Below are 27,410 nucleotides of genomic sequence, written 5' to 3'. Positions count from 1 at the left end.
TCCTTTCATAAATAACGTATTTTATTGCATATGGCTATTAAGGAGAGCATCCATGATCAATACAGACTAAATACAATACACTACTCTAGTTCCATTTATTCTGGTCTCCAGCAGCATCACATTTATCCTTATATACAGCGTGTACATTGGAAGACACAGCAAGATAAGTTAAGTCTCTTGTCATATCACAATAGCAAGAAATATATTTAACATCTTGATATCCAGAAACAATACGTACCCAAAAAGAAAACACTGCTTAATAACTGTTAAGGTTATATAGCAAAAAATATTTTAAATTTAAGGTAAGTCAGGCAAAATGTACAAAGACCCAATATACATTGTGAAGTTTTAGCAAACATAACATTTATACATTTTGGTTCCATTCTGTAAACTAAATTAAGAATGTAAGTATTGCATATGCCTTTGTGAAATATACAGGATAGAGAATATTTTCTTATTTTGTCAAGTTGTTTTTTGTTGGTTCTTTTTTAAAGTTACTGTATGCAGTTTAGCCATTTGTTTTAGTGGCATGATTTAATTGATACAGAGGGATATTAAAAAATAGAGGCATTCAAAACACTGAATTCAGCAGGTACCACACTCAGTGCTGGCGGGGGGCAGGGAGGGGTCAGAAAGAAAATGTCAAAGGTATGCCGGTTTTTTAGTTCCAGATTGAACAAGCAGCATTTTAGAATGTCTTAGAACCATTTCTAGCATTAGTATTAGAGAAAGAAGAAAAAAAAAAATCTATCAGATCAGTTATTTTAATTGATTTTAGATCTAATATTGTATTAACCTATGCATTGCTGTGATTTAAGATCCCAAAAATTACACTGAAAAATAAAGTGTACCATGGAGTAGGGAAGGAATTAGTTTACATTCATCTTTGTCTTGTAATACAATCCTCAGTTCTAAAAATTCAGCATGTAAGCAGGAAGACTGCATTGCCGTTCATTGTATTTTTAAGACATTGACTCTCGTCTTCCTCAGAAAAAAAAAAATCCCAAAAGAAGATAATGCATTGTCAATAGTGAAGTACAGGTTTCACCAAGCACAATGATTAAAGAAAAAAAAAAAAAAAAAGAGAAAATGAAAGAGCCTCACATAACTCATAATTTAGTAATACTTACATGTCTATCAGAGCAGGCACTGGCGGGGTACCCTCAAAATGTACACAAACACTTCAATCAAAGGAGAAGCAAGGTGGCATGACATGACATTCTGCTAGCCTGATGCAACAGCTCTATGTGACTTGTGACAGTAGCTGCCACACCACTCAGATTTTCAGGCCACTGGGAATGTGATGCACAGTTAGCCTTGAAAAAAACTCAGGCCAAGTGACTGCTATGGTTCTTCTTCCCTGTAATAGTGCCTGCAGCTACAATGGTGCTTTCTTGGTAAAAGGCAAATATCAGGACTTTATAGATGGCAAGATAATACTGTGTTAACATTAGCTCTTGAATCTGCCAGATACCCATTATCATCCCTGCATTCCTAGCATGCTTATGTGGATTTTTGGTTACAAGAAATGCAGCTAAGAACAGTTAGCTGACAAAAGTGAGCTTTTAAATAGAAGAAAAGGCTTTTGCAATCTGAAGTACCTACATAAACACCTACATAGAGAGGATTAAACAATTGTGTCAAAGGTACAGAGATACCCCTAATACATGTTGATGTTTTTAACTTATGTTGTTTCAGTTATACATTTTATACTTTTTAACTACTCTGAATCCTCTGTCCAAGTCCGATTCACAGAGTTTCATCCCATTTTAGACTTTTCAGTGCCCTACTTAGGCTTTGTCTGAGAAGTAAACCCTGCAGCTAGTGATTCAAAACCCAGCAGCAGCAGCAGCTGTACAAGTTGCAAGTTCAGTAAGGCTGGCGACCGTTCTTGAGAAACTCAGCACAGAGAAAAAGGAGTTCCTGTCGTACACCAATACTGCAAATCCGGCTTTACTTTGAACTGAGGTAGGTAGTACTGTCGTAGGCTTGAAATTATGCCAGTAAATACCAGATCTTGCTGCTTCAGCAGGTGTTACAGAATCCCCTAATATGCCAGAGAATAAATACAGTCTGTCCTTGAAGAAAAAGAAAATGAAGGCATTGGCCATTAGTTAAAGAGGCCGGCAGAAAAATTCCTATGATTTAAAGAGCATCTCCAACTCCTGTTGAAACAGCAGCAAAATGATAACATAGATGCCATGGACAGGTAATGAGTTAGGTAGATTGCCTTCCCTTCCTCCCAGATTTGTTGTACAGTTTAGCCCACAACAGTTAAACTACTGTTAGGACCAACACTAACAACAATAAAAAGTAAACGTTAAGCAGCTTCAGTTACCAAAAACAAAAATTAAAAAAAAAAAGAAAACAAATATGCCGAGCAGCTTCGTTGAATGTTGTACTCTGTTGCTTGAGGTCATGATGAGAAAACTAATTCCTTCACTCTGAAAAGAAAAATAAAAGAAAATCAATCAAAGCTGCAATTTTATATATATATACACACACACATGATACAGACAATACAAAAAAATAACACAGATTATTCAGAATAGGTTTTCATGTTGGAAAACAAACCCAGCTGTTCAGTAATTGCTTTCGTATTTGTATACACCATTAAGTATTGCAAAGGCAATGAAGGGATTATTTCCCAGTCTAACACCACTCCCTTTTTCAGAACCTTTCAGCTAAGGCTCTTCAGGTCAGCAAACTGCAGGGAACAGAATGGGTTGGAAAACCTGACACAAAATCTCCTCCACTCAAGTTGTGACCATCACAATTGTTTGCATCAGTGGAAAGGAAAAGGGGTTGGAGAAAATAGGTACAAGTTGAACTCTATTTTTTGTCAGCTGGATATTACAAAATGCTTTCCATTAAAAACAAGATTCAGAAAAAACAAGTTGCCTTGACTTTAAGGAAGAATTCTACTAAAAACAAAAGCAAAGTAGAGAAAGATCCTTCTTTTAATTTAGTTCTTTGATTTACTAAACAACTATTATACCAGAAGTAAAAAAATGAGTAGGTATGCAAAAGGAAGGAGTTTTCTCCCAATTACTGACTACAAAGCTGCTTTAAACAGTCAAGGTGAATTATGCAGTAAAATAGAAACTGATTACAATGAGACCCATTCTATTTTAAAGAAAGCAGTGCACTCCTTTAGTGTTTTTTCACTGCAAAGAATTAGTGGATAGTATGTGCCTACCTCACAAAGGGACCTTATTATTTAATAACTCACCACATTAAAATTATTTGATAATGTGGCCATTAAAAAATAAAAATTTTGTAGTTATAATTTTCTTTTTTGTATGTTGTCCCCAAGTTTACAAGTTAAAGAAAAATTTTAGTTACATGATGTATTACACAAGTTTTCTTGAAAACTGATGTTATTTTGGGAACACTGTTACTTAAAAAAGTCTATAGTTTTGACTGTATTGATACAAGAAGTCGGTATTCTATATATTTTAATTCCTTCGGGACCATAAAACCAAAATAAATTAGATACAAAACATGGATGTCAAAGCAAGCCGAGTACTCATCTGTGCAAGTTTCAATCCACACAAGCTTCTGATAAACCAATACAAAGCCTTTTCCCTCAAGTTTACCTCAAAACAAAGGCTGATGTATCTTACATATATGTAAGACTTGTTAGATTGCTTTCAATCTCTGACAGTTAAAGATTACTTAAGGTATTAGTCATGCTGAAGTCAACTGGATCCACTATATGATCAAATACTTAGGATATTACTTGGGATTTTATTTCATGCCACATCTTAAGATGAATTGATAGCTTGCCAAGACCAAAAGTGCCTCATTGCCCCCATCCCCATGCCATTTATTTGCTGCCATTCTTCTGATCAGAAACTAAGTCAAATCTACCCATTCAATCTTCAGTAAATGAGTTTTCATTGTTTGTTCTGGACAGGTGTTTCAAATTAAGAACTTGAACTATGATGCATCTGGGGAGAACTCCAGATCTGCCAACACCATCCCAAAGGGCTGCACGGGTGAGCATGGGGCAGGATGGACAGCTCTCAGATGGGAGTTCCTCTCCATTTGAGGAAGAAGCACTTAACAAACTACTTTGTCCCATTTCTGTTCAGGGAAGTAGCACAGCTGCATCACGTAGGCAAACAAGTGTTCAAACTCTGTGTTTGCTAACTCTGTGTTACTGCTTTCCTCCTTCAAACAGAAACCAACACGACAAAGAGATTTCCATTCTCCAATGTAAGAATGAGCATGAAAGACAAATACAGTATTAAAAAACATTAAAATCCTCAACTTCAGATACAAACAAGTAGAGTTCCAGAAGTATGCCAGCCTAGGACAGACATGAGGGAAGAGTCTAGCTGATGCTGTTCTTACAGTATAGCAGGCACTGTCCAGTCAGAATTAAACTGGAGGAGGTGAAGTGGCTGATGCTTCAAAGTACTTCCATAACTGAGTTTGCATGGTTTTGTAGGTGGATGACAGGAGTGTGGGCACAAGCCTAAGACCTCATGACACAATAAACACATCATCCAATGAGTCTATAATGATGACCAATAAGTAAAAAAAACCACCCCAAACATAGTCTTCAATAATAAAACTATTTCCTCTGACTTCAATAAGCTTTGAATCATGTTTTGAATAAGCTTTGATTCCATAAAGGAAAAATAACTACTGTTATCACTTGACCCATGTCAGCTTCAGAGGAAGCCTACTTGGAAAAAAAAAATTTGCAAGTTCCATGCCAAAGTAAAACTAAAAACTAACCAAACAAAAAAATCAATATAATATTTATTTTTACCCCAGCATCTTTTATTTATTTCAAGCCTCAGGTCAACATTCCACTCACACAGCAAGTCACAGCAGTATGAACTGTCTTTATCCAGGAACTCAAAATTCCTACAGGGTACGAACATATTCTTTGGTAGCCTCATTCCCCATGGGCATGCACTAATCAAAATACAAAGTCCAGCACTGTGTCAATACTGAAGTTTCCTCTTGGTTTTCGGCTTTATTAAGAAAAGCACGCATGATCATTGTTGAGTTTCCAAACTACTTAAGTCATCTGATTCTACCAGTGCTTCTCAGGGAATAAATCAGAGAATAAACACACACACAAACTGCTATGAAACTACCAAATACTCACAGACTTGCTAATATACTGTGAAGAGAACACAATGGTTAGTCAATTAAAGAAGATCTACTCTGCCTATTAATTTTCAAAGTCACTAAGCAGCAAATACAATTCTTTTTTAATTTCTAAAAATAATTCTCATCTGCTAACAAGCACACAGGCAGAAACAGTTATTCATGTGGCTTGTAGCAAAACACGTTGCTGATTATTCATGATCAGTAAATTTATTCCAGTGGCAGAGTGACTGCCAGAGCTCATCAGGCATTGGACACAGAACCCCCAGCTCTGCTGCAGGCTTCTGCCCTGACTCCAGGCAAATCACTCTGGCTTCACCCCTTTGTTTCTCCTCCCCACGTCATCTGCCAAATCGATTAAGGCTGTGATTCTGCTAACTAACTTTTCCTGGAAGAACAATCCCATTGATGGAACCAAACTGGAGGTTAACAGCACGTACATCTGCGGGCGTCAGGCCAGGCCATGAGACAGCACAACGCAAGGAACTGAATCCCGCTCAGAGAGACACGTCTGGTACACCAGACACTGAGAGGGGACGTATGGCCCTGGGCGAGGCTGCTGGCCACCCAGAAAGGGCCAGTGCACCCTCCAGCAGCAGGTTACACTGCCCTCCCAGCCCTCAGGCTTCCTCCAGCACCAGGCATGGTGCTGGCTGGGCTCTTGGCAGGAGATGGGTCAAGGCACCACACAGGATGGAGCCTGGAGCCTTGGCAGCGCCCTCCCCACGCCCACAGTGCCTGTGCCTGCAAGAAGGGCAGCAGAGAGGGGGCTGAGCTGGGCAGAAGAGCACAGGCCTGGTGGCAATAAACTCCTGCTGACCAGGCACTGACGGCAGAGGTGGGCTGGTTGCTCAGCCAGCCTCCCAGGGCTTCCTCACTCCACGCACACACCACAAGGTCACAGACTTGGCCAAGCATCCAAATGCAGATGCAGCCTGACTGCTACCCAGGATACTACTGGGAAATGGGAACCAAATCCTGACCTGGCTCCAACTATCACTGAGCAACACAATGAATACTGTCCTTAACACCATAGGTAAGGATAACAGAACAACTTGCCGAGCCATGGCTCTTCTCGAGTAATTCCAGGGACCTATGCTCCACTTAGCAGGACTACTCTTACCAAATAAAGCTGAGCACAGACACTCTTAGAGGAACAGGTTTCAAACAGAGCTTAAACATTCACTTTACCAACACTTTGCAGGAAAACATGTAGTAGTATGCTCTAAAGTTTACAAAGCTCACAAATAATATCCATCCAAAGAAAAACGTTTCCACATTTGATGAGAAAAACAAGTTAAACCATGAAATGAAAAAGCTACATTATTTTTATTTTTTAAACAAGTCATGGTTGTTCATAATTGGAAACACGCTGCACCAAGTAACAAGGCTCTTTCGATATGTTATTCCACTAAGAAACAGTACATGATGTTGTTCAGATATGTCTCTTGTTTTATGAATTTTAAAAACCAAGCATCTGGTCAACATAGATTCTTCATTACAAATAATACTAATTTTAAAAAAAAAACACTAAATTTCTTTATAGCAGTAAAGCAGGGATTTTGCATCCACAGTAATCTAGATTAAAATGGGCTTCACACTACTTTTGAGTCAAATGGTTAGAATAGTATCACTTTGAACTGCATTAATATGACTATGGGGAAAGATTAACTTCTAAAGTGGGAAACACACTACTAGATTATCTGGAAAAAGATGTTGCATGTCAGTACCTGCAAATGCCTTTTGGGTTTGTATGCCCAAGCATACTGTCAAGAAGTTAAAATGTTTGTCTGCTGTCATGGACCAATCCCCCAGAGATTCTAATGAGCATCAACTTTTAACCAAAGGTACTAAAACCCAAAATTATTTGTATTTGATGCATATATTTACATGATAAATACTTATTTTACCTATGATCTTGCATTGGAGTTTCAGCAGTTAAGTCTATAGCAGAAGTACAGATGAGAATGGGGCTATGCTTAGTTGACTTCAGAATTTGATGTAATTCGTGTTTCATATAATTTTGTCAAGGTTCTTATAGATTTTGTAGCACTATGTAGTACTAACTATGTGGAAAATAAAAGGATTAAACTTACAAATGTAATTATAATGAATTTATAGTGCTGGTCCAGAAATACATTTTCCATATCAATTATAATAAATACAGGCACTTCCAATTTAAAATTAAGAAACTAGACATGCTCATTTTTCCCAGGATTAATTTAATACAGCTGCTATTATATCTCTTAATTTCAGAGCTACAGCCAATGTGTACTATTAAACAAATTCGTATAGATGGGATTTAATCCCATGCTTAGGAATAAAACAGACAGAAACCCCTCAACATAGTACTATCTAAAATATGTTCAATTATCCTCTTCCCATGCAAGCTGGGTACACAACCATTCAAAAGCATTACATGAAATGAAACAAAATCAAGCAGCTTTCTCTGAGTAAACAAAATGATAGAAAATAAAAATGTTTAGTTCTTCTGCCCTTCCACTGGGAGCTTGTGAGAAGGACAAACACACAGGCAGAAGCAGATGTGGAAGATACATAGAAAATTTGCCACTGGAGAGATTTGTCTGTGGCACTCAAAGAGGCACTCCACAGTACACACACAGCATTTAACCATCATGGAACAAGAAGTCTTGCTCTTGGTTGATGACCATTATCATACATGTGAAATTGCCTCCCACCTCACAGCCCTCACACTATTCCCATGTCAGTGCAGATTCAAGATCCAACACCACAAACACGGCCTCAGTGCAGCTGTTGGCTTGAATTTACAGCTGCATTCACTACACCAAGGAGAGAGCACAGCTTTTCCCAGGTGCAGCCTGCCAGCAATGTGGGAACTCCTGCAATACCACTTTGCACACAAAGTGAGGCTGGAAGTTTCTTAAGAGACAGGATTTTTGCAAAACAACATGCTCACCTTCCAAGCGATAAAAAGCAAGGGTGGAAGGGATCAGTGACTAACACACTGAAGTACCTACCAACCCCATCTCTGGAGACACAACAACTGAATCAGCATGCCTGCCCCAAAAGCACATACTAAGCAATACTCAGCTAAATTCTACCAAACTCTGTGTGCACCTCTGTATTTCTGATCTGCTCACCCCATGAGAGGCCAGAAGCCAGCCATTCCAACTCCTCAGAGTGGAGAGAAAGAAACAGTGGCTTTTAAGCAACAATTTTTCTGCCCTATTTTATACTGGGTTCTGATGAGTAAGAGTTCTGAAAGATGTCAAACTTTGTGAGGTATACAACTTGGTATTCATTTTAGGAACAGAGACGATATACTTTTATACACCTTTACAGCTGCTGGGAAGTTTGCTCAGCTAGGATGTCATAGGCATATTTACGCCTGTTCTAATTTATATCAGTAGTCATTAACAAGGTCAACAAGTTTTTACAAGGAAGAAGAGTTCTTGTGAAGCAGAGCTAGATATTCTCTCACAACTGCCAACTGAAATGCCATCAAAGTTAGTTGTCCTATTTCCAGTGAGGTGGAAAAAAACTACAATCAGACTTCTGGTTCAGATATACAAGTGAGAGCTTGACTGCCATTCAAAAGTTTAAGAACTGCTCATGAACCACTAGGCTGAAAACACATGCCTGAAAACACAATATTAGAGTGTTCTCAAAGAGCTTAGAAGCATGTTTTTTCCCCTCTCTCACTTGGTATAAAAAGCAATCTTTTCCACTGGTTAAACTGAATAAATATTCACATTAAAAATTTAAATATTCATAGAAACAGGGCTAAGGACTCATGCAAATTGTGGGAAGTCATGTTCAGTCTCTCTTTTCATTACATTGGATATCTAAATATTCCACGAAAACAGTTGCAGTAAGAAAGAACAAGAGCACTCAACCAAACAATATATGGTTAAGACACCCCATAAGGTGATGGGGGTAAAGATGATTGAGATATTGTTTCAGCCAGAAAGGTACTGAACATTGGTCAGTCACAGGTAAGTGCTCTTGCCTCATAAATATTGTGGTGAGGGGAACAGAAACACTACATCCAGGCACTCTTTCAAAGCCTAATCCCTGCCTCCATCACTGCCAAATGGCTCAGGCACCTAGTATCAAAAGAGGCTTCAGATTTACAAGAGCATCCTAGAAGAAGCCATCTATTTTCCAGAGAGCACCGTGTTTTAAAACACAAGGTTCTCCTCAGCTTACACCATCAAACACCCTCCTGTTTTGTAAACTGACCTTCACACAGCTTACCAAGAGACAAAGACCCCTGGCATGATAGACACTAACTTAGGCATCTCACCCACCTGAACATACTGGATGGGTCACACAGTAAATGTTAGCTGGCTACTATAGTTTTTGGACTTCCAGGTTAGGAGATATGCCCAGAGAAATGCATTTTCTTGCAGAAAAGATACAGAGGAGAGAAAAAGAAAGCAGGGAGGCATAAGAGGAACAACTTGGCATGCACAGGAAAGCAATTTTTTCCCTACACTTTCTCTTCTTGCCACATCCTCACTTCAAACTCTTGAGCAACCTGAAGTAGGATAAAGATTTTAAAGGATTATTTTCCAATTTTATCAATGCTTTTTTTAGAAATCTTTCATGGCTTCACCTTTGTCAATGTGAATCTGTCAGTAACAGAAGCAGGGAAAAGATGAAGCCAGGCAAGAAGTTCCACCATGTTCCATGATGAAAATACATTACCACTCCCTGAAACCATTTAGTGAACTGAGCAATACAATGCTGCACTGAAGCAGGTTATACCCTCCCCTAATCCAGTTTCCTCTCTCTGACAGTAAAAGCAGCTGCATACAAAATCCAAGATATGGATTTTGCAAATGGAGAACCCAAAGTTCTCTTTACTTTCTATTGCTTTACCTATAAAGACAAGCCAGCTTGTTAAAGACCATGAGCTAAGCTCTTCTTAACTTCCTTGGTACTGTAGACTAGCAGCCCTTGGCACAGAGAATACTTTCTGAAAACCAGAATCACAAACTCGGCAGGGTTGATTTCCCATCCCTGTTGGTTTTAACATCTTCACCTTTTTCAGCCTTAATACTTATCACTCTACAGAAACCAAGTCTCTTAGAAAACAGCCACTCAAACACAATCCCCCCAGCAGACCTAACCTGTTTAAAGTATGAAACATAGCAAGTTCTCAGAGCAGTGTGCTTTCAGAGCACTTTTCTTAAAGCTTCAAAAATATTTCTTTAAAAAGATCAAAAAAATTAGTGTCAATTACTTGCAACATTACTAGCTCCATGCAAGATGCACTTTCTTCCGTAATTGTAAGAGCTCTCAGTAAATATTTACAGAGATGGAGGTGGACTCTACTGTTTCACTACTTTTTTCCTCCTCTCCCAAGCGCTCTTACACTGGTGTCTTTGTTTCATTTTATGGCTCCCCATATTTGCTAGCAGCAAATATATTTATAAGCAACCAATTACACTTATTTTTCTAAAAAAGGCTCACCAGTACCAATATAGCATTAAAAAAAAAATACATTTTACTTATAGTCACATATCTGACCACACAGCTATACAACTGACACTATCAGCTTTCTGAAATTGTATTATGCTGCCATGACTGTTTCTATAAAATGACTTAAGATAGAACACTTTAGAGTTTGGCTCTAATCCCACAATCCTTAGCAGAGAATTCCCCTAAATTTCAGGGAAATTTTCCAGCACATCAAAACCTGCATGCATTTTCTACTATTGCCAGCATCCCAGGTCCTAAACAGCTTTAAAGAGATCTCAAATAGGTGAACACCCCAGGACATCTTATTAAGGAACTATGACTTCCTGTAGGAAACAATGCAGTAGCATCTATAAAGCTATGATGCTGTTCGAGAAGAATAGAAAGATCACAGGCACTGCCATGAAAAAATGCTCTGCAGAATGCCAGTATTTCCCTGAGGCATCTGCACCTTTAAAAGCCCAACTTTGTTTGCAAGTGCCAAGGCCCTGATACTGTTGCATAAGTCACATATTGGGATTGACCAGGAAATAATACTGAAAAGTGTTCAGCCAACGGTGCAGAAGCTGCACAGCTAGGGAGAACACAAATCCCTTTTAATTTCACATTTACTGAACAAGTACAATATATCATCAACTAACTAATGCACAGTCCAGGTCAAGCAGAAATACATAACAATGGCAGCTGATCCACATACAAATACCAGTCTTATTTCAAGCCTTTTCCCTTAAAATAAGACTCTGCACAGCAAAGTTGATCTCACAGGCTGCAGATGTCTGTAAGTTAGATGTTCCATTTATGCCAAGCATATAGGCTCCCTCTATGGTCAAGGGAGGTGGTTTTGTGCCAATCTTCAAGTCTGGCTTTGACCAGCCTCTTCAATACTTAAAAGGCATCTGCATCCTTTTAATGACTGCTTACAGAAGACAGATCCTTCTTTGAAGAGGAATCTTTGGTAGGCTCCTAAGGTGCAAATGTAGGGATTACACAGTTATTATTACAGTTCTGCATAAAGTGCAACAGCTTTGACTAGATGAAAGGGAACCACCATATACCTAGAAATCTAAACCAGGAACACAGACCCTCAGGACATGCTGGAGACACTTGAGTTGCAATCTGCAACACAGAAGACATTAAAGCTTCACTCATGACAAATACATGAAGGTCCCTTAAGATTCTCATGTCCTGTGGTTAACCTATAGCCTCTCCCTTTTAATTAGAGTCCTGTCCATCAGACCAAAACAGGATCCCAGCACAGCTGAATTTCACAAAACCCATTAAGAAAAACACAGATAAATTGCCTTCTTTGTAATATCCTCCCTCAGCTTGCAAATAATCCCATCCCATCTAGGCTAAACAATCCTACCAAAACATTTCTACAGTAAACACAAGCTGCTTGTTTACAAAGAAAAAAAAAATCAAGCAACCAAGCAACCTGAGGCACTAATAAAAGATACAGCAATTTTGAGTGTCTTTCATTCTGATACCTCAACCTATCCAACAACCATCATTAAAAAAAATTCAGATTCAATTTACATTTGTGACAAGAGACCACACTTTCCTATAGACCAGGAATAAGTCTTTGACAAAATCATATAACCATGTCCACAAAAGATGTATGCAATAAACCCAGCACGAACAGGCTGTAAATAACTGGTTTCTCTGTATCAAAGCTTTTCAAATTACATTATAAAAGAGTCTGTGGACTGTACTAGACATCCTTATTTCCAGTAGTTATTTTTAGCTATAATACCTTTAAAAATTAATTGAAGCAATTAATTATTACTATTCCAGAAAGATATTATGCAGTTACAAATGGCCAAAAAAAGGACCTAAGACAATCCAGGACAAAGATGAAAAATGGTTCTGAGCTTCCCTATTAATATCTCATCACTGCTACAAAAAATCTTGGAAATCTTTTTCAAATTAGAAGTTCCAGAAACAGGGAAGTGAAAGAATAATGCCACCATATACACCAATAAAAATACATCTACTAGGAAAAAACCTCCAGTAGCACATGATTCAATGAAGAAACAGAATTTCAAACTTAAAAGACAAGCTAAGGCTGTTAATTCCAGCCATTACAGTCACAGTCACTGTATACTATATCCTCTACCACTTATTTTCAACGTTCTTCCTAAACTAAATCACAGAATTTACAATTGCCAAATATGAGACAACAGGCTTTTATGTATCAAGCACAAATAAGGCTAATTCTTACCTGGTGTATGAAAATAATGTGTATCTGATGCAAATAATGAGTTCATATATTCTGACACATCCTGAAATTTTTAACTACAGAATCAAAATTAACATCTTACTCAGGTATACACACACACAACACAGCTATATGAATGAATAAGATAAAGACACTTCACAGCCCAATAAAACAATGGGTTTACACGGTAAAAAAATAAAATTAATACTGCAATAAAATTGAACATACAGATTCAATAAAAGACTTCTTTGTCCACTGTTTTGAAGTGTCAGTTGCTCAGGTAATCCATAGAAAACAAACTGGAAAATCCCTCAAATGAGTGCCTTATAAAGGGGTTAAGACACCTGACTAACGAGGGGATGCATACACTTCATTCCAGTAGGGGTGGAGATTTTAAACTTCCCTCCTATGTACCCCTCTTAAAATAACTCAGTATTTCCTATGAACATGTTCTAAAGTTTCAGCACCTTTTCTCTTTTTATTAGTATAAAACCTTCATTCTGTTTCTCCTATGCCTTATTAAGGATAGTGCTTAAGTTAGCAGCATAAGCTGCACTAAATCATTGCTATTTTTCAGCAGAGTAGAATACTTTATCAAAGTAAGTGGAATATCAGCCCAAATCTACTTGACACAAAATATCATGGAAATAACTCCCCGTATGTGTTTTTAAAACACTATAGTTGAAATGCTACCACCCTGTAAAAGTGACAACAGCCAATCTATGAGAACACAGAAAATTGAAAATGTCTACTGAGAAGTGAGAGGAATAGAAAATATTGCAGCATTTTCTCTTAATATGACAACATAGCATCCACATGGCCGGTATGGCAAGTTAAAGCTTGCCATGCTCGTGACTGATGAAGCAGACTCAAGGAATAATTTCAAGACTCAGAAGACTCTAAATGACCCCACAATGACTCCATCAAAGAGCAGCCTGGCATCCCAACATCCTACACAGCTCATTCACAGCACAGTCCTGCTCTCTCTGCATTCAGGCACACCAGTTCCACTGTGCTCACTCAAGCTGCAAGATGTAAGCTGCTGTTTCAACTTCCTCACACAGTCAAGTGTACATGTACTAAAATAAATGTCCATCAATTTACTTCCTGAGGGCTGAGCCTGACTTCTATTGAAAATCAATAATATTTCACTACTATCAAGTTCTGATCTTTTTGTTTAATAACAGATATACTATCTCATGTTACCATATCTTACAAACCTTTCAGTTTACTGAGCCCTGAATATTCACATTAACAGTGAGAAAGGAGTAGTGTGGGAGAAGGGAGGACCTAAACTAGAAACCACTAACTTTGCTGAAATACATCAGTGCATTTGTATCTGGAAATCATCCTACTGGCTAACATTCCATGTCCAAGCATCATTAATTTATTTATTTAGAGCCCACACAATGTACCATTTATATGAAAATACATCATTCAAGGTTAAAGTTAAAAGCTCATATTATACTGAATTTTCATTTGATATTTGAATATTAAAACAGAATCATATAGTAAGTCACTTTTCTGTAGGTATCCAAAAAAAAAAAAAAAAAGCAACAAGTGTAACTTTTTTTTGTTATGTTAGAGACAGTATCATTATATAATTTATATAGATAAATATTTATATTGTTTAGATATATATATATTTGTATTTGTGTATAGTTATTTAGGTATTATAGTTATATTTCACCGATTTTGGCAGAACTAATTGCTCAGGAATGAAAGCTGTTGTAGAAGATGCAGGGTCTAACCTCCTAAAATTTTACCAAATGTTTATGATGCAAAAATGAATGATGTTACAGCACAACTGAGTGCAAATGACTTTCAGAACTTTACCTCTACCTTCCAGTTCCAAATCTCATTATTCCATTATAAGAAGTCTTTTTTAGGTGTAAGTGAAAATTTTGGTTAGACACATCACTTGATTTTGGTCTGCCTTTTGAAGTAAACTAAAAACAACTCACTGAAGTTTTTGAAAAAATCACTACTAGAGGAACTAAGAAATTCACTCCCTAACTTCTCAGTAATTCAAGCATGGAGAGATCACAGTATCTGAAGCAGTCAATTTGGTGATGCAAAAGTTTTGCATTGGCTAGAAAACTGCTGAGGTTTGCATCTATTTGTCAATTTTACTCTTATTCTTTTAAATAATGTAACATTACCGGTTATTACAAGTAAATTTTTATAGCCAAAATTATCTCCATCAGTAAAGGCAGAGTAAACCCAAAACACTGTTTTCTTGTTCTTAAGCAACTATTCAACGCTATTGCCTTCTACAAGAGTTAAGGCTAACCCAGTCCCAAAAGACTGTCCTATGTCTTGCTCAAACAATATTGTGTCTTCAGGTGAGAAAAAGCCTAGATTCAAAGCAAAACCAAACCAAACAAACAAATCACCAAAAAAACCAACCAAACAAAAAAAAAAAAAAAAAAAAAACAAAACAAAAAACCAAACAAACCAACCCCAAAACACCAACAAATCAACCCAAAATAGAAAGTCTTCATAATTCCAATTCCCTACCTTACCTTGACAATGTCACTCAGTTTAATGAGGTAGACATCATGACAGTCATAAACACTTTTTTAAAATAATATACTGCCTCAGAGGACACTATGTAAGAGACAAATCTAAACCAGCTTAGATCTTATTTCATTGATGTGATTTTCCCACTGTTACTGGAATGATTTATTGATTTGTCTTTGAAGAAAATCAAAGTCCTCTGCCTCAAGTTGCACTTACAGTGGTGTTCTTAGCCTACTCTAAAGTACCCGCGAAACAGATTTGGAAATTGAAACTCAATAGAACAGTGAGTTTTATACCTCACATTTATCATCATAGCACATATCAAACAAATTCTACTAAAGCATCACTTGGAGAAAGCTTGGAAAATTCTCCAAAGTGCTCTACTGTTTCTAAGAAACTTCTGCTGTTTCTGATTATCAGCAAGTTTGCTGTTTTGGCATCACACTACAGCCCCAGTGCCTCCATTTCTGACCCCTTCAAACAAAAACAAGCTGCTCAACAATGTCTAATCCGTGCGTCATGTAATCCTGCTTAATACCCTACAAACTCTGGGTAATATTTGGGTAGTTTTTAAATTTAGCAAAGAACATCCTGGCCTAGTTCAAAGATACCCTTGCCTTGGGTAGTGTCCCCTAGAAACATCGCCCACACTAGTTTCAAAGAAGAAAAGCCAACGCGCACACACACGTAAGAGAAACGAACAAAAAATGAAATAGAGGCTGTGGTCTAATGTCATAACGAACACACATAAAATTACAAATCAAATTATTGGAATAGGAATGCACTATGCAAACACCACTCAAACAATCAGAGAGACATTCTGACTTTGTACCAGCGCTCCTGGCCCCATTACCAGCGCGTGCTGGCAGCGAGGGCAGAGCGTGCTGCAGAGGGCAGCGGCACAGCCAGCAAGCCTCCCCACCAACACAGCTATTCACACATGCCAGCTCCTGCTCTGCCAGAGAAACAGAATCCCTGCTCTGAGACACGCCTTGCTTCCTGAAGCATCGTTACCTTACAAGTGGCTCATACTACAAACACTACCAAACAGGTCTAAACTTAGTCCCGTTATGATTTTTCAGCATGCTGTCCTGACTGTCCTACCTAAGATCTCTCAGACCCTTGCTGAAGGACAAATATGTTCCTATTTTGTTTAGGCTGTCAGGCAGACAGTCTCCAATCATTAGCCTCTTGTCAACAGCGATGCTGGGATAGATTACTACTGTGTAGTGCTTGCAATGGCAGGTGCATGGCCCTGGGGCTGCCATCTGCCAGGAAGGAAGTGTTCTCCTCTAGGATGCTGAAGAGATTGACAAATAATGTAAACAAAACACTGAATCATTCCTAATCTATGCAATAAAGCTATTACATTACTCCTCTGCAGTGTAGATGTTACCATCAGAGGTGGGGGCTTAGTTTGTGGCCTGGGCTGTTTTTCCTAACTATTTTTGTGATTGATTTACTGAGATTAAAAACACACTCTGAAATAACTTTTATTTAACTGAGATGGGCAATTCTAAATTTGAAAACAAACAAAAAAAGCCACCCTACCATAAAAGATGTTTATTACAGAAAGTATCCCTCCACTGTTCACTTGTAACAGGCTTCTTTGCTGAGTGTGTTTGCCCTGCACTGTGAGCAAGAACTTAATTTTTTAAACTTATTATTTTTGATACAGCTATATACAATTTGAGGTCATCATCACTGATTTAAAAAAAATTGTCAACATTTTGAAGTGTTTTTTAAAGCGAAAATAGGAACAGAACTCCAAGTATTGTCCTTGGTCTTTTAAATTAATTTCTAAAAGGATTTCTCATCATCAGGCTGAAAATCTTTTCTGAACAGTCCCAGTTTAGTATCCAATTTGTCACCTCAGCTACCAAGTAATAGCATAACTCCATGGAAATAAGGAAATAACTCACCTATTCTTCAGGAAAGTTGCTCATTACTGTTTAAGTGGCTGCACAGAGATTACTAACTACTGCTGTCTTTGAGCCAGCCTCAAATGTTACTAGATGTTTTAGCACTTTAACACACCAATAAATACTTTTAGGGGACCCTCTATAAAGACATAATCAATCTTTGGATTGATTTTTCTGTGGTTTGCATCAGACTTGTAATACCCAAGTCTTAAAAGCTTGTGTCAACTACAAAACAACCCTGCAACTGAGGGGGAATTCATTCTACCTGTGTTAGTGTGGAAACTGCAAATGCAATCTAAACCAGTAATCCTGGCTCCCTGCAAAGCTGACAGAGATGCAGGGGAAAATGCACAGTACTTTGTACCTTGCATTTAAAAGACAATGGGAGCAGTCACATTTGCTGTTTCTGTTTATTGCTGCTGGTTCTCCAGAGCCCTGGCACACTGACTAATCCAAGAAGCCCACATGCTAGATAGCTAAAGGCAGTTGACACAAACACAAGTGTAAAAAAACCCAAAACAACAACAAAACTAGTTTTCCTTTGAAAACTCCGCTGCCAAAGAGCCAGAGTTTTCAACAATCAGCAACAAGGGGACTATTGAGCTGAACTTGGTTTGCCAAAGCTGACACACTTGACCCCCTACATACATATGCACAGAACTTTAAAAATAACTACATGCCAGACAAGAGACACAAAGAAAACATAACTGAACTTCAGAGGTCACTACACCATCTTCTAAAAACTCAAGGGATAATACTGATTTCCATGCATACACAGATCACTTCTAAGCAAACATTGTAAGAAACCACAAAAAACCCCAGAGTTGTGAAACTCTAATAATTACACATCCCAATTTAACAAATCAATCAACATATACACTTTAAACTGCTATTACACATAGTTTATCAACTTCAAACTTCCACAAAATTTGCTATACCATGACTAACATAATGAACATGGACAAAGAAAAAGAAAACAAACATACAGACAACTAATATAAAAAGGATATTATATTTCAACAAAATTAGAAGAAAAAAGCAACAGATATAACACTTTTTTAGATGTTTATTACTTTAAAAAGAAACATATTAATGATGCTTTTAGAGGAATAGACAGAAAATATCTGGATGTACCTATGCTGCCATTTAACTGCTGAATAGAGAGGGAAGTTAAATTACATACAGTAACTGGTTACATTTTTCAGTGGATGCTTGCTGTGTTTCAGCTTCTAAACCACTTCATGCTAGCCTCTCCTTTAAAAAAACAAAACAAAACAAAACAAAACAAAAAATCTACTATGTAAAACATGCCCTAATATTCTTTCTGTTCAAATACTCCTTTATTCTTCTTACTTACAAATGAACATTAGTCTCTGTAGCTATCTTGAAAGAAATCAAGTAATCAGAAGCAATCATCAACCTAAGCATTTCCTCTGCCTTGAGCAATGACTGTACTGGTTCATTTTAAAACAAACCCACCATTCAATTTGGTCTATAACAATTTATCTTAAATGACTCAAAGTAACCAAGACATTCTTTCTATGAGCAGGATAGCTAAACATAATTTAAAGTATAAAGCAAAAAAAAAAGTCTAATAAATGTCATGATATTCTGTAACAAGCTGACACCCACATAATCAACATAATTTAAAATATTAAAAGTTTCATTTAATCCTAGATAATTTCAGTTTAATTTCTGTGTTTCACAATTGGCACTTCTAGGTTTAGATCTAACCATTTTGTTTTGGATACCTGCAAAGTGCCTTTTGAAAGACAGTAAGTGAATTTTGAGGTGTTTAATAAAAAACTTCAAATTTTTAATTCTATGTGTGAGGTAAAAATTCAAGCTATGTAAGTTACTAAAAATAGCTCACTTCCTTCTGCAGTTAGTTTGGTGCTCTAACAAAATTGGACAGTAAGAGAAACTACTACAATGAGTTTATTTTTTAAAAAGACTTGAAAAGATGTACACATTTCTAACATGGCATATAGTTCTTTCAATTCTTTTAAGAAGTCATTTTAAAATCAGCATTAATTTTGTTAAAAACATTCTCATGTCACTCTGAGAACCAAAACTTTTTGGCTGTTGACATATGAAGAGTACGTCAAAAAAACAACTTAGTAATATAACTCATTGGGTAAAGCAATCCCAAAGAAAAAGGAAATAAAGTTTATTATGTCTTCTACAATCTAAAATGCCATTAGAAAGACAGAGGAAGACTTTTATTAAGGTAGGCTGTTTTATTGTTTAGATGCAACCATAAAACCCTCACAAAACTAAAAGCTAATTGACAAGGTGAGTGCAAGATGAAGATCATTATTATCAAAAATCATCTTATTACTACAGTAGATGCATTACAGATGATGACTTTTTCAAACAAATCAAGGCAAAAGAAACTGACACAGGAGGGAAAGAATCCTCAAGGCTTTTTGCATTATTACATGTAGTACCTGCTCAGTCTTAGAAAACTAGACCAACTACTAAAAACATTTACAAGTTAAAGCTACAGAGCACTCTGTGAATGGAAAAGAGAACAGAATTAAAGATAACCCACTCTGGTGTTTTATATTAAGGAAAATTCCCTACTATACACCGACTAAATTTAATTAAGAATTCCAGGATTACACACAAAATCTTAACCCCACTGAGACAGAAACAAAACCCCTATTTGACTTCAACTTTGACTTCAGAACTAAAATTCATCATAAAAAAGTCACATCGTTGCTGAGTGTAATCTGTCATAAATATACCATAATAAATAATTCACAGAAAAATGAATATAAACATCTCCATAAATAATGAAATTCATACACAGTCCATATGTTTCTAAGCCAAAGAGTAGTCATAATTTAAGAACAAAGGTTAGTTATCAGCAAGTAACAAGTTTTAACCCACCAATAACAGCATTATTTTATTTACATATCAGATGAAGGCAATTGTTTCTTCAACTCCTAAACATTTGCACATTTTTAGAAAACAATAAAAGTAAATGAAGTGATAACTTCAAGCAACCTTTTAACTGCTCTGTTTTGACAACAGCTGTGGATGCACTGGGCTCTTGCCATGACAGGATAATATGGACAGATTTCCAAAAGCACTCCCTACAACAGAGGCAAGTTACTGATAGCAAGTTACATGTGAAAGCCAGCCACTTTTAAATTATACAAATCATTTTCCTTAAAACATTTATCCACATGAAAATACAACTACTGCTACAGACATAAGGAAGAACTCAAACTGATTTTTACATGCATTTTGCACAAATCAAAATCCTTAAAGAAAAACTCAATAGGCTTTTTTTACATGTATGTTGCACAAATCAAAATATTAATTTTCTGAGAAAGTGACCAAACAAGGAGCTTGTTTGTATATTCTGTATCTCAGAGTCTCCTGTTCTAAACATTAAACAGAAGTCAATTTCCATTTTTAAATTACTAGAAACCACTCTTGAAGTAAAACTTCTCACTTTTCTAATGTAGTTAAAAACAAAGTTTGAAAAGAGTGCAAACTAAATAAACAATGCTGATTATATAAGCTCTCTCCTGCAAAGCAGCAATTTTTTTTTCAGAATTAGATTTTCTTAAATATACCCAAATTACTGCTGTTGAAATAATCTTGTCTATGTGCAAAATACAGTTTTCTTTAAACAGAGTATGTTTCTCAGTAAAACATGAAATTCTTAGTAGCCTCCCAAATCACAATGTTTGAAACTCAAATACATTAGCAAAATTCTGGGTGACCTTTTTACGTACTGGCAGAAGACCTTCCATAAACAAACTTCAGTGTGAAATTCCAATGAAAAGCAAAAGGGAAACTAGGAAACTTGCAAAAGTTTATTATTTGATTAAACTTAAGGCAATGAAGTCGTTTATGATGTATTTCTCCTTTCCCACGCTGTGACTTTCCCAATTTGGCTGCCACAAGTGCAATTAACCTGATGTCCCGTTTTTGGTACCCAACCCACTGCTGGCTGAGGATGCTGCTGGGCTGAGGTTCTTCCTTACTACCTTGACCTGACTCTGGCTCCATCCATCCCTCCATCCCTGCATCCCGTACCTCTGAGTGCACCCTACAGGCTGGCACCCTTCTCATGGAAGCAAGGTGCTGGAGAAGACAGCCCACCTCCTACAGATAGGGTCAATCCCAACGAGCCTCCCCGCACCACTCCTCCATGTGATCTGCGTTTAGAAGCTTACGGGAAAAAGGAAAAACAAACACACATGCAGATTAAATATTAAAATAAGGCAAGCCTATAACCGTCCTTGGACAAACACAGGCAGCAGCAGCAGCAGCACCGAGCCCTCTCCGCTGTGCACCACATTAACACGGCTGGGTTCCCTGCATTATCCTTTTGTTTACAGGATGGGAAGGACGGCGGTCGTTTCCCCCCTCCTTATCTCCCGCCCGCCGCTCCCATTCCCGCGTGCCGCCATCCGCGCCGGGTTTTCCCGGCAGCCGGTGCCCGCCCCCCGCCCCCCCCAGGGTCAGCAGTTTGGGGAATGCTGTGGAAACAGCTCTTTCCCAACACCGGGCTTCAGCTGCAATCGGGGCTGTAGGTGGCTCAAGACAAGCTCCTCGTTTCTGCGAAAAATCCGTTTGCAAAGCAAAGGGGCGTGATGTTCTGCTGGCGCCCGGGACCGCCATCCATCCCAAGGCCGGGCAAGGGGAGCGGGGGCTGCAGCATCCGCAGCGGGCTCGGGCAAGCCACAAGGATCCTGAAAGCGACCCCAGCAAAACTAAAAGCAAGAGACAAACAAGGCTCTGCCCTCAACCCTTCCAGTCATTCAGAATAAGCCTTCATCTTTTCAAACTCTGACATTGCATTCAACAATCCTCTCGTCTTAATTAGGTTCAAAGCTTGCTCTGCAAACGGTGGATCTCTCATCTTTTCCATCTTCCTGTACTTCCTATCAAAAGAGAAAATATTTTCTTCTTCAAAATCAACTAGCTACTAAGGAAACACAAAGAAAAAAAAACCTGCAAGTTTACAAGGTTCTTCTTACAAGCTTCTGCTGCTCACTTGTTATCGATGGACTGCGAACAGAGAAGCAATACAATACACCTATTCTCCAAGCAAATACTACACGGCTTGTTATTTCACCCAGCTAAAGCCATAAGCACAAATTAAAGCTATCTATGCATAGGGGTTTCACTACCATGTCTTGCATAAATCCAGAAGAATCCTTAGAAGTATCTCATTAACTTTTCCTCGAAAGACTGGTTGGTCTGTGCCCTCCTCAACCAGCTCCAGTTGTGTACAAATCCTCACTCACTGAGAGAAGGTGGAGTACTATTCCGGGGAAGGAAGGGAATTTGTTTCTTTCCTTCTTTTCTCAGCACCTAATAACCAGCATCTAATTAAAGTAATAGCTATATACTGAAAATTGAAATTCTCTCACACTAAATTCCAGATTTCTTCAGTTTGACACCCAACATTTGCAATCCATAAGCCATCAACTGTAACACTGTTACACACCAACACAGGCTGGGCCCTTAAGTGAAATATGGGATACAACAGCTCAAGCATACAGTGACTTCTGGAAAAAATTTCCATTCTTTAAATTCACATTCCATGCTCACTATGACTAGGCGCTAAACTTCTGCAAGACATAACGTATTTCAAAACCATGATATTAAATTTATTCTCCTCAATTCGATATTACAGACCTTCTCAGCTAGAGAGACAAGTTTCTGTAATCAGATGTCCTCAGTCAAACAATCCTGTTTCTAACTGAATCATTTCATATTTTTAAATAGTATTTAGAAGTGGCATTAACAAACTATTTAGGTCACATTTCCTAAACATTTTTTCAAAATCTTACTTAAGAAAACTCTGAATACAGCCCAAACATAGAAACTGTGTAAACAGCAGCTTCTCATGGGATAAGTATAAATACATAATAGTGGCACAGTAGTATTGAAACATGAAAAAATATTCCAAAATTAAACCTTTTTCCTCATACAAAGAGCCACCAAGTTCCTCCAGGACTGCTTATTACAAGACATGTAAAAAGGGATAAAAGTGATCTTTAAGAAAGCCAACAGCAATAGTGCTCAACACAACAACACACAACCTTGTGATGGTAAACACAAACAGGCACAGCAGGAACTGTCAGACAGCTACTCACCTTTCACAGCACTGGTTTCTTTCAGGTTGTGAGACAGAAAGTCTATGCTGGCATAGGTGCTCATCTCTACTCCATTGATGCCCCCATTCAGGAGGTGCCTAGCTTTCAACCTGGATTTGTCACAGTTTGCCAGGGACCCATCCACCACATCAATGGCGATGTAGTTGAGGCCATTCTGGAAGCCAGCCGAGGTCTCCCGGCACATGGGACTGCTACCCTGCTCCTCCTCCAGGCCTTCGCTTTTCCTGAGGGACACGTTCTCCACCGAGGCCGAGTTGTGTCGTTTGGGGTTGTGTGCGAAGGAGGGGGACACTGGGGTCACAGTGGTGGTGGAGGAGAAAGTTTCTGAGCTGTGCCTCCTCCGCCCCTGGGGATCTGCCCGGATTACTTTGGCCCCCCGATTGGGGTCTGGGGGAGGGCTGGAGAGAATGAAAGCCTCCACCCCAGAGAGGGTGAGCCTCTTCAGGCCAGACGTGGGGCTGGTGACCCGGGCACTTTCTGGTTTCTGAACGATGGGTTGAGGTGGGGTAGTGGCCATGCCAAAGGTCATCTCGGTGTAATCGCCACCATCTGACGGGCTGGACGAACAAGCCACCTCCACAGCCGCCTTCAGGTAGCGCCCATTGGGCTGGCTGGTGCTGGAGGAAGAACCTGGAGAGAGAGCTTCCAAGGAGCCAACTGAGACCGTGCCTGACTGGGAGGGTGACTGTGACCCAAAGTCAATGTTCATGTAGTCAGAGAGAGGGGAGCGCCTCTGCCCCGTGCCTGAGCCCAGGGAGGAGGCTGGGCTGTCAGCAGGCAGCGAGGGGGGAGAATAGACGGCAGCATCCCCGAAGTCGATGTTGATGTATTCACCGGGGCTCTTGGGCTCCGGCGGCAGAGGGTGCTCGTTCATGCAGGGCAGCACCGTCCGCAGGGTCTCCAAGGAGAGGCGGCTGGGCCGGGCCACCCGCTGGCACCGCTGGCTGAGGAAGCTCTCGGTCCGGCTGTGCCGCAGCGGCGAAGGCACCGAGTGGCTGGAGGGGGCGAAGGTGCCCGCAGGCAACTGGCTCGCTCCACACACCGCCTCCTCCGGGATCGTCCTCCCCGGGGAGTTCATGAACACATACTGGTCGCTGTCCTTTGCCAAGCCCTGGCTCTTATATGAGCGGGGTAGGGAGCTGTAGGAATAGCAGCTGGGCTTTGGGGGCTCACTGGACCCATGCCCTGAAGGGGCGAAAAAGAAGTCTGGGGGGGTGAGGGAAGGAGCTTGGGGACCATTCTGGGGGTCCCGAGGTGACATATTGATATAGTCGCCGTTACTCAGCCTTCCATCTGAGCTCTCCACAGACAACTTGGAGCCGCACCACATCCGCATGTACCCGCTATCGTCAGGGGAGCTCTCCCCAGGCGAGCTGGTCTTGTAGCTGCTCCCGTTTCCCGGGGACCCGCTACCCACCCCTGCCCGGGGCTGCAGGATCTGCTTGGGGGCAGACACGCTGGTGGGGCTCATGGGCATGTAATCATCGCTGCCCCGGCTTCCCTGCCCCAAGGACGCAGCCACGCCGGGGGTCATGGGCATGTAGCCGTCATCATCTCCTCCTCCTCCCCCTACCGCTGGCGGGCCCAGATTGGTGCTGCTGCTGCCGGAGCTGCGGTGAGAGCCGATCTCGATGTCCCCGTAGTCCTCGGGGTAGGGGGTGTAGGTCACTTTGGGGGAAGCGCCGGCTTGGCAAGAGGAGAAGAGGCGGCCGGCGCTGCCGGCGAAGGTGGCGCGCATCAGCGTGTACTCGTCGAGGGAGGCGGAGGAAACCTGCGGCGCGGCGGGCCGCTGCCGGCACGGCGTGGTCAGGGAGTAGGTCCGCTTCCGATGGCACCTGTCGCTGCCAGAGTCGGGACAGGGCCGGTAGCAGAGGCGGCCACTCGGGGGCCGCTCCATCGCCATGTATCCGTAGAGATCGGTGCCGCCTCCCGGGTCCCGCACTGGGGGGGTTTCCGCCACCGACTCGGGGGTGTTGCTGCGGTTGCTGGCAGTGGACGAGGAGGAGAAGGGCCGGAGGTCACCGCCTGGGCTGGAGCCGTACTCGTCGAAGGACATAAAGCCGGCGTCACTGGGGGAGCCGGACACGGAGGCGCTGCCGCTGGACGGGCGCTGCGGGTGATGCGGGTGGGCAGGCTCGGAGCCGAGGCCGCTGCTGGAGGAGAGGCTGATGGGGCTGGTGGCGGAGGGGGGCGAGTGGGAGGCGGGCATGGACATGGAACGGCTGCTCTGCAGCCCGCCGCCGCCGGCCAGCACCGGGAGCAGCTTCCCCGCCTGCCGTCCTCCGCCGCCGCTGAGCGTGTGCGAGCGGCTCAGGGGTGTCCGCACGGGGCCCGGGCTCATGGGGCTGCCGGCCGCGGAGCCCACCCGGCAGCCGTCGCCCTCGCTGGCCGTTCTCACCCGGCACGGCGTGCACTTGCTGCCGGCGCCGGCGGCCAGGCTGTCGGTGCGGGAGCGGCGGAGCAGGCCGGTCTGGCTGGGAGGCAGGTTGACCAGGTGATGGTGCCGGCGACCGGGAACGGTGATGGGGTGGGTGGCGGAGGCACCGCTGCCGCCGGGCCCGCCGGCCCCCCCGGAGGAAGAGGAGGAGGAGGACTGGCTCTTGCTGCGGGGCCGGAACTCGGACAGCTCCTTCAGCGCCTTCATGGCCTCCAGGATGGTCTCATGAATGTTCTGGGCCACCACCGAGTCGTCCGCCTGCATCCAGAGCTCGCCGGGGCCGGTGGCGGCCGAGCGCCCCACCTCGATGAAGAAGAAGCTGTCGGAGTGGCCGCAGCGGCGGATGTTCATCAGCTGCAGCGTAACCGAGGGCAGCTCGCAGTTGAGGCGCACGAACCCAATGGTGCGGGCCGAGAGGCAGAGCCGGTGGACGCCGGTGAGGTTTTTACTCTGCCCCAAGCCCTTGGGCTTCAGCGTCACCTGCCAGACCTCTCGGTAGGCAGCGGTGGCCGGAGCGATCAACCCGTAGTTAAGGTCTTCGCCGGCGGCGGCCAGGGAGGCGGCGGCCGCGCCGCAGGAGGCGGAGAAGGGGGAGGCGAGGTGGCGGTAGGGGGACCCCTGGCAGGCCGCCTTGCCCTCGTTGAGCAGGTCGGTGAGAGCCCTGTACCAGCCTTCCTGCTCCTGCTCGTTCTCGGCCGCCACAGCGAAGTACTCGTCCTTGGTGTAGAGGGCGATGAGGTACTTGTGCTTGGCGTCCGCTCGCTTGTTGATGTTGAGGCAGGAGTCCAGGGCGATCACCCGCTTGGGCGCCCCGGACTTGTTCCTCCATTTCTTCTCGCTCTCGTAGTACTCCAGCCGGGCGCCCCCCGCCTCCTCCCCGCCGCCGCCCGGGCCGCGCAGCACGAAGAAGCGCTTGTGGCCGTGTTTCTGCTTGCGCAGGTACCCGCACTTCCTGACGCCCTGGTTGTTGTTGTTGTTGTTGTTCAGGTTGGGGCCGGGCGGGGAGCTCAGGGGGGGCAGCAGCCCCAGCACAGCGGGGCTCGCCATCCCCAGCCCCGCGGCGGGAACGCCGCCCGGCTCCTCCGGCTGCTGTCGCCGACGCTGAGCGGATCCGGAGCCCGAGCGCCGCGGGGAAAAAAAAAAAAAAAGAAAAAAAAAAAAAAAAAAAGAAGAATAAAAAAGGGAGGATGAAGGGAAGCAGGTAAAATAAAGTTATTCCTTCGTAGAAGAGCGCGGTGCCCGGAGCCGCAGCAGGATCCTCCGCTGTCACCCCTAGGCAGCGGGTGCTGCCGGCGGCCGCCCGGCGTCCTCCCCGGCTCGAGTACCGGCGACGCTGCTGAGGTTCTCCGACTGCTGCTGCTTCTGCCGGCGCCGGCGGGAGTTTCGCCGTAAGTAACACATCGCGCACCGAGTGCCCCAACTAAAGAGCAAAACAACACGTGACCGCCGCCTCACCGAGGCGCTCACACACCGAGACGGGGCGGGCCCGCCGCCGCCGGCACCGCCCCGCATTGGCCCCCGGGCAGCGCGAAGGACGGCCGCGGCCCTCAATGGGCCGGCGGGGC

At 41.9% G+C, this 27,410-nt stretch overlaps 1 protein-coding gene across 3 annotated transcripts; it reads right to left on the bottom strand.

Moving 5' to 3' along the window:
• On the bottom strand, positions 1-27,410 carry IRS2 (insulin receptor substrate 2). 3 transcript variants are annotated; one of them, XM_079323247.1, is made up of 2 exons: positions 23,388-27,408; positions 1-2,444 (listed from the first exon to the last, which is right to left on the bottom strand). In XM_079323247.1, exons 1-2 carry the CDS (start codon positions 26,890-26,892, stop codon positions 2,440-2,442), a joined length of 3,510 nt encoding a protein of 1,169 aa, XP_079179373.1. In that variant the 5' UTR covers positions 26,893-27,408; the 3' UTR covers positions 1-2,439. The 3 variants fall into 3 exon arrangements, with proteins under 3 accessions (XP_079179373.1, XP_079179371.1, XP_079179372.1); XM_079323245.1 differs by lacking the exon at positions 1-2,444 and adding an exon at positions 18,529-21,450 and having other exon boundaries at positions 23,388-27,013; XM_079323246.1 differs by lacking the exon at positions 1-2,444 and adding an exon at positions 21,480-22,166 and having other exon boundaries at positions 23,388-27,410.

This window comes from Erithacus rubecula (assembly GCF_903797595.1).
Source record: "Erithacus rubecula genome assembly, chromosome: 1".
In the NCBI taxonomy this organism is placed as follows: Eukaryota; Metazoa; Chordata; class Aves; order Passeriformes; family Muscicapidae; genus Erithacus; species Erithacus rubecula.
Note: the sequence above shows the minus strand (reverse complement) of the source record. Positions and strands in the feature narration are given on the sequence as shown.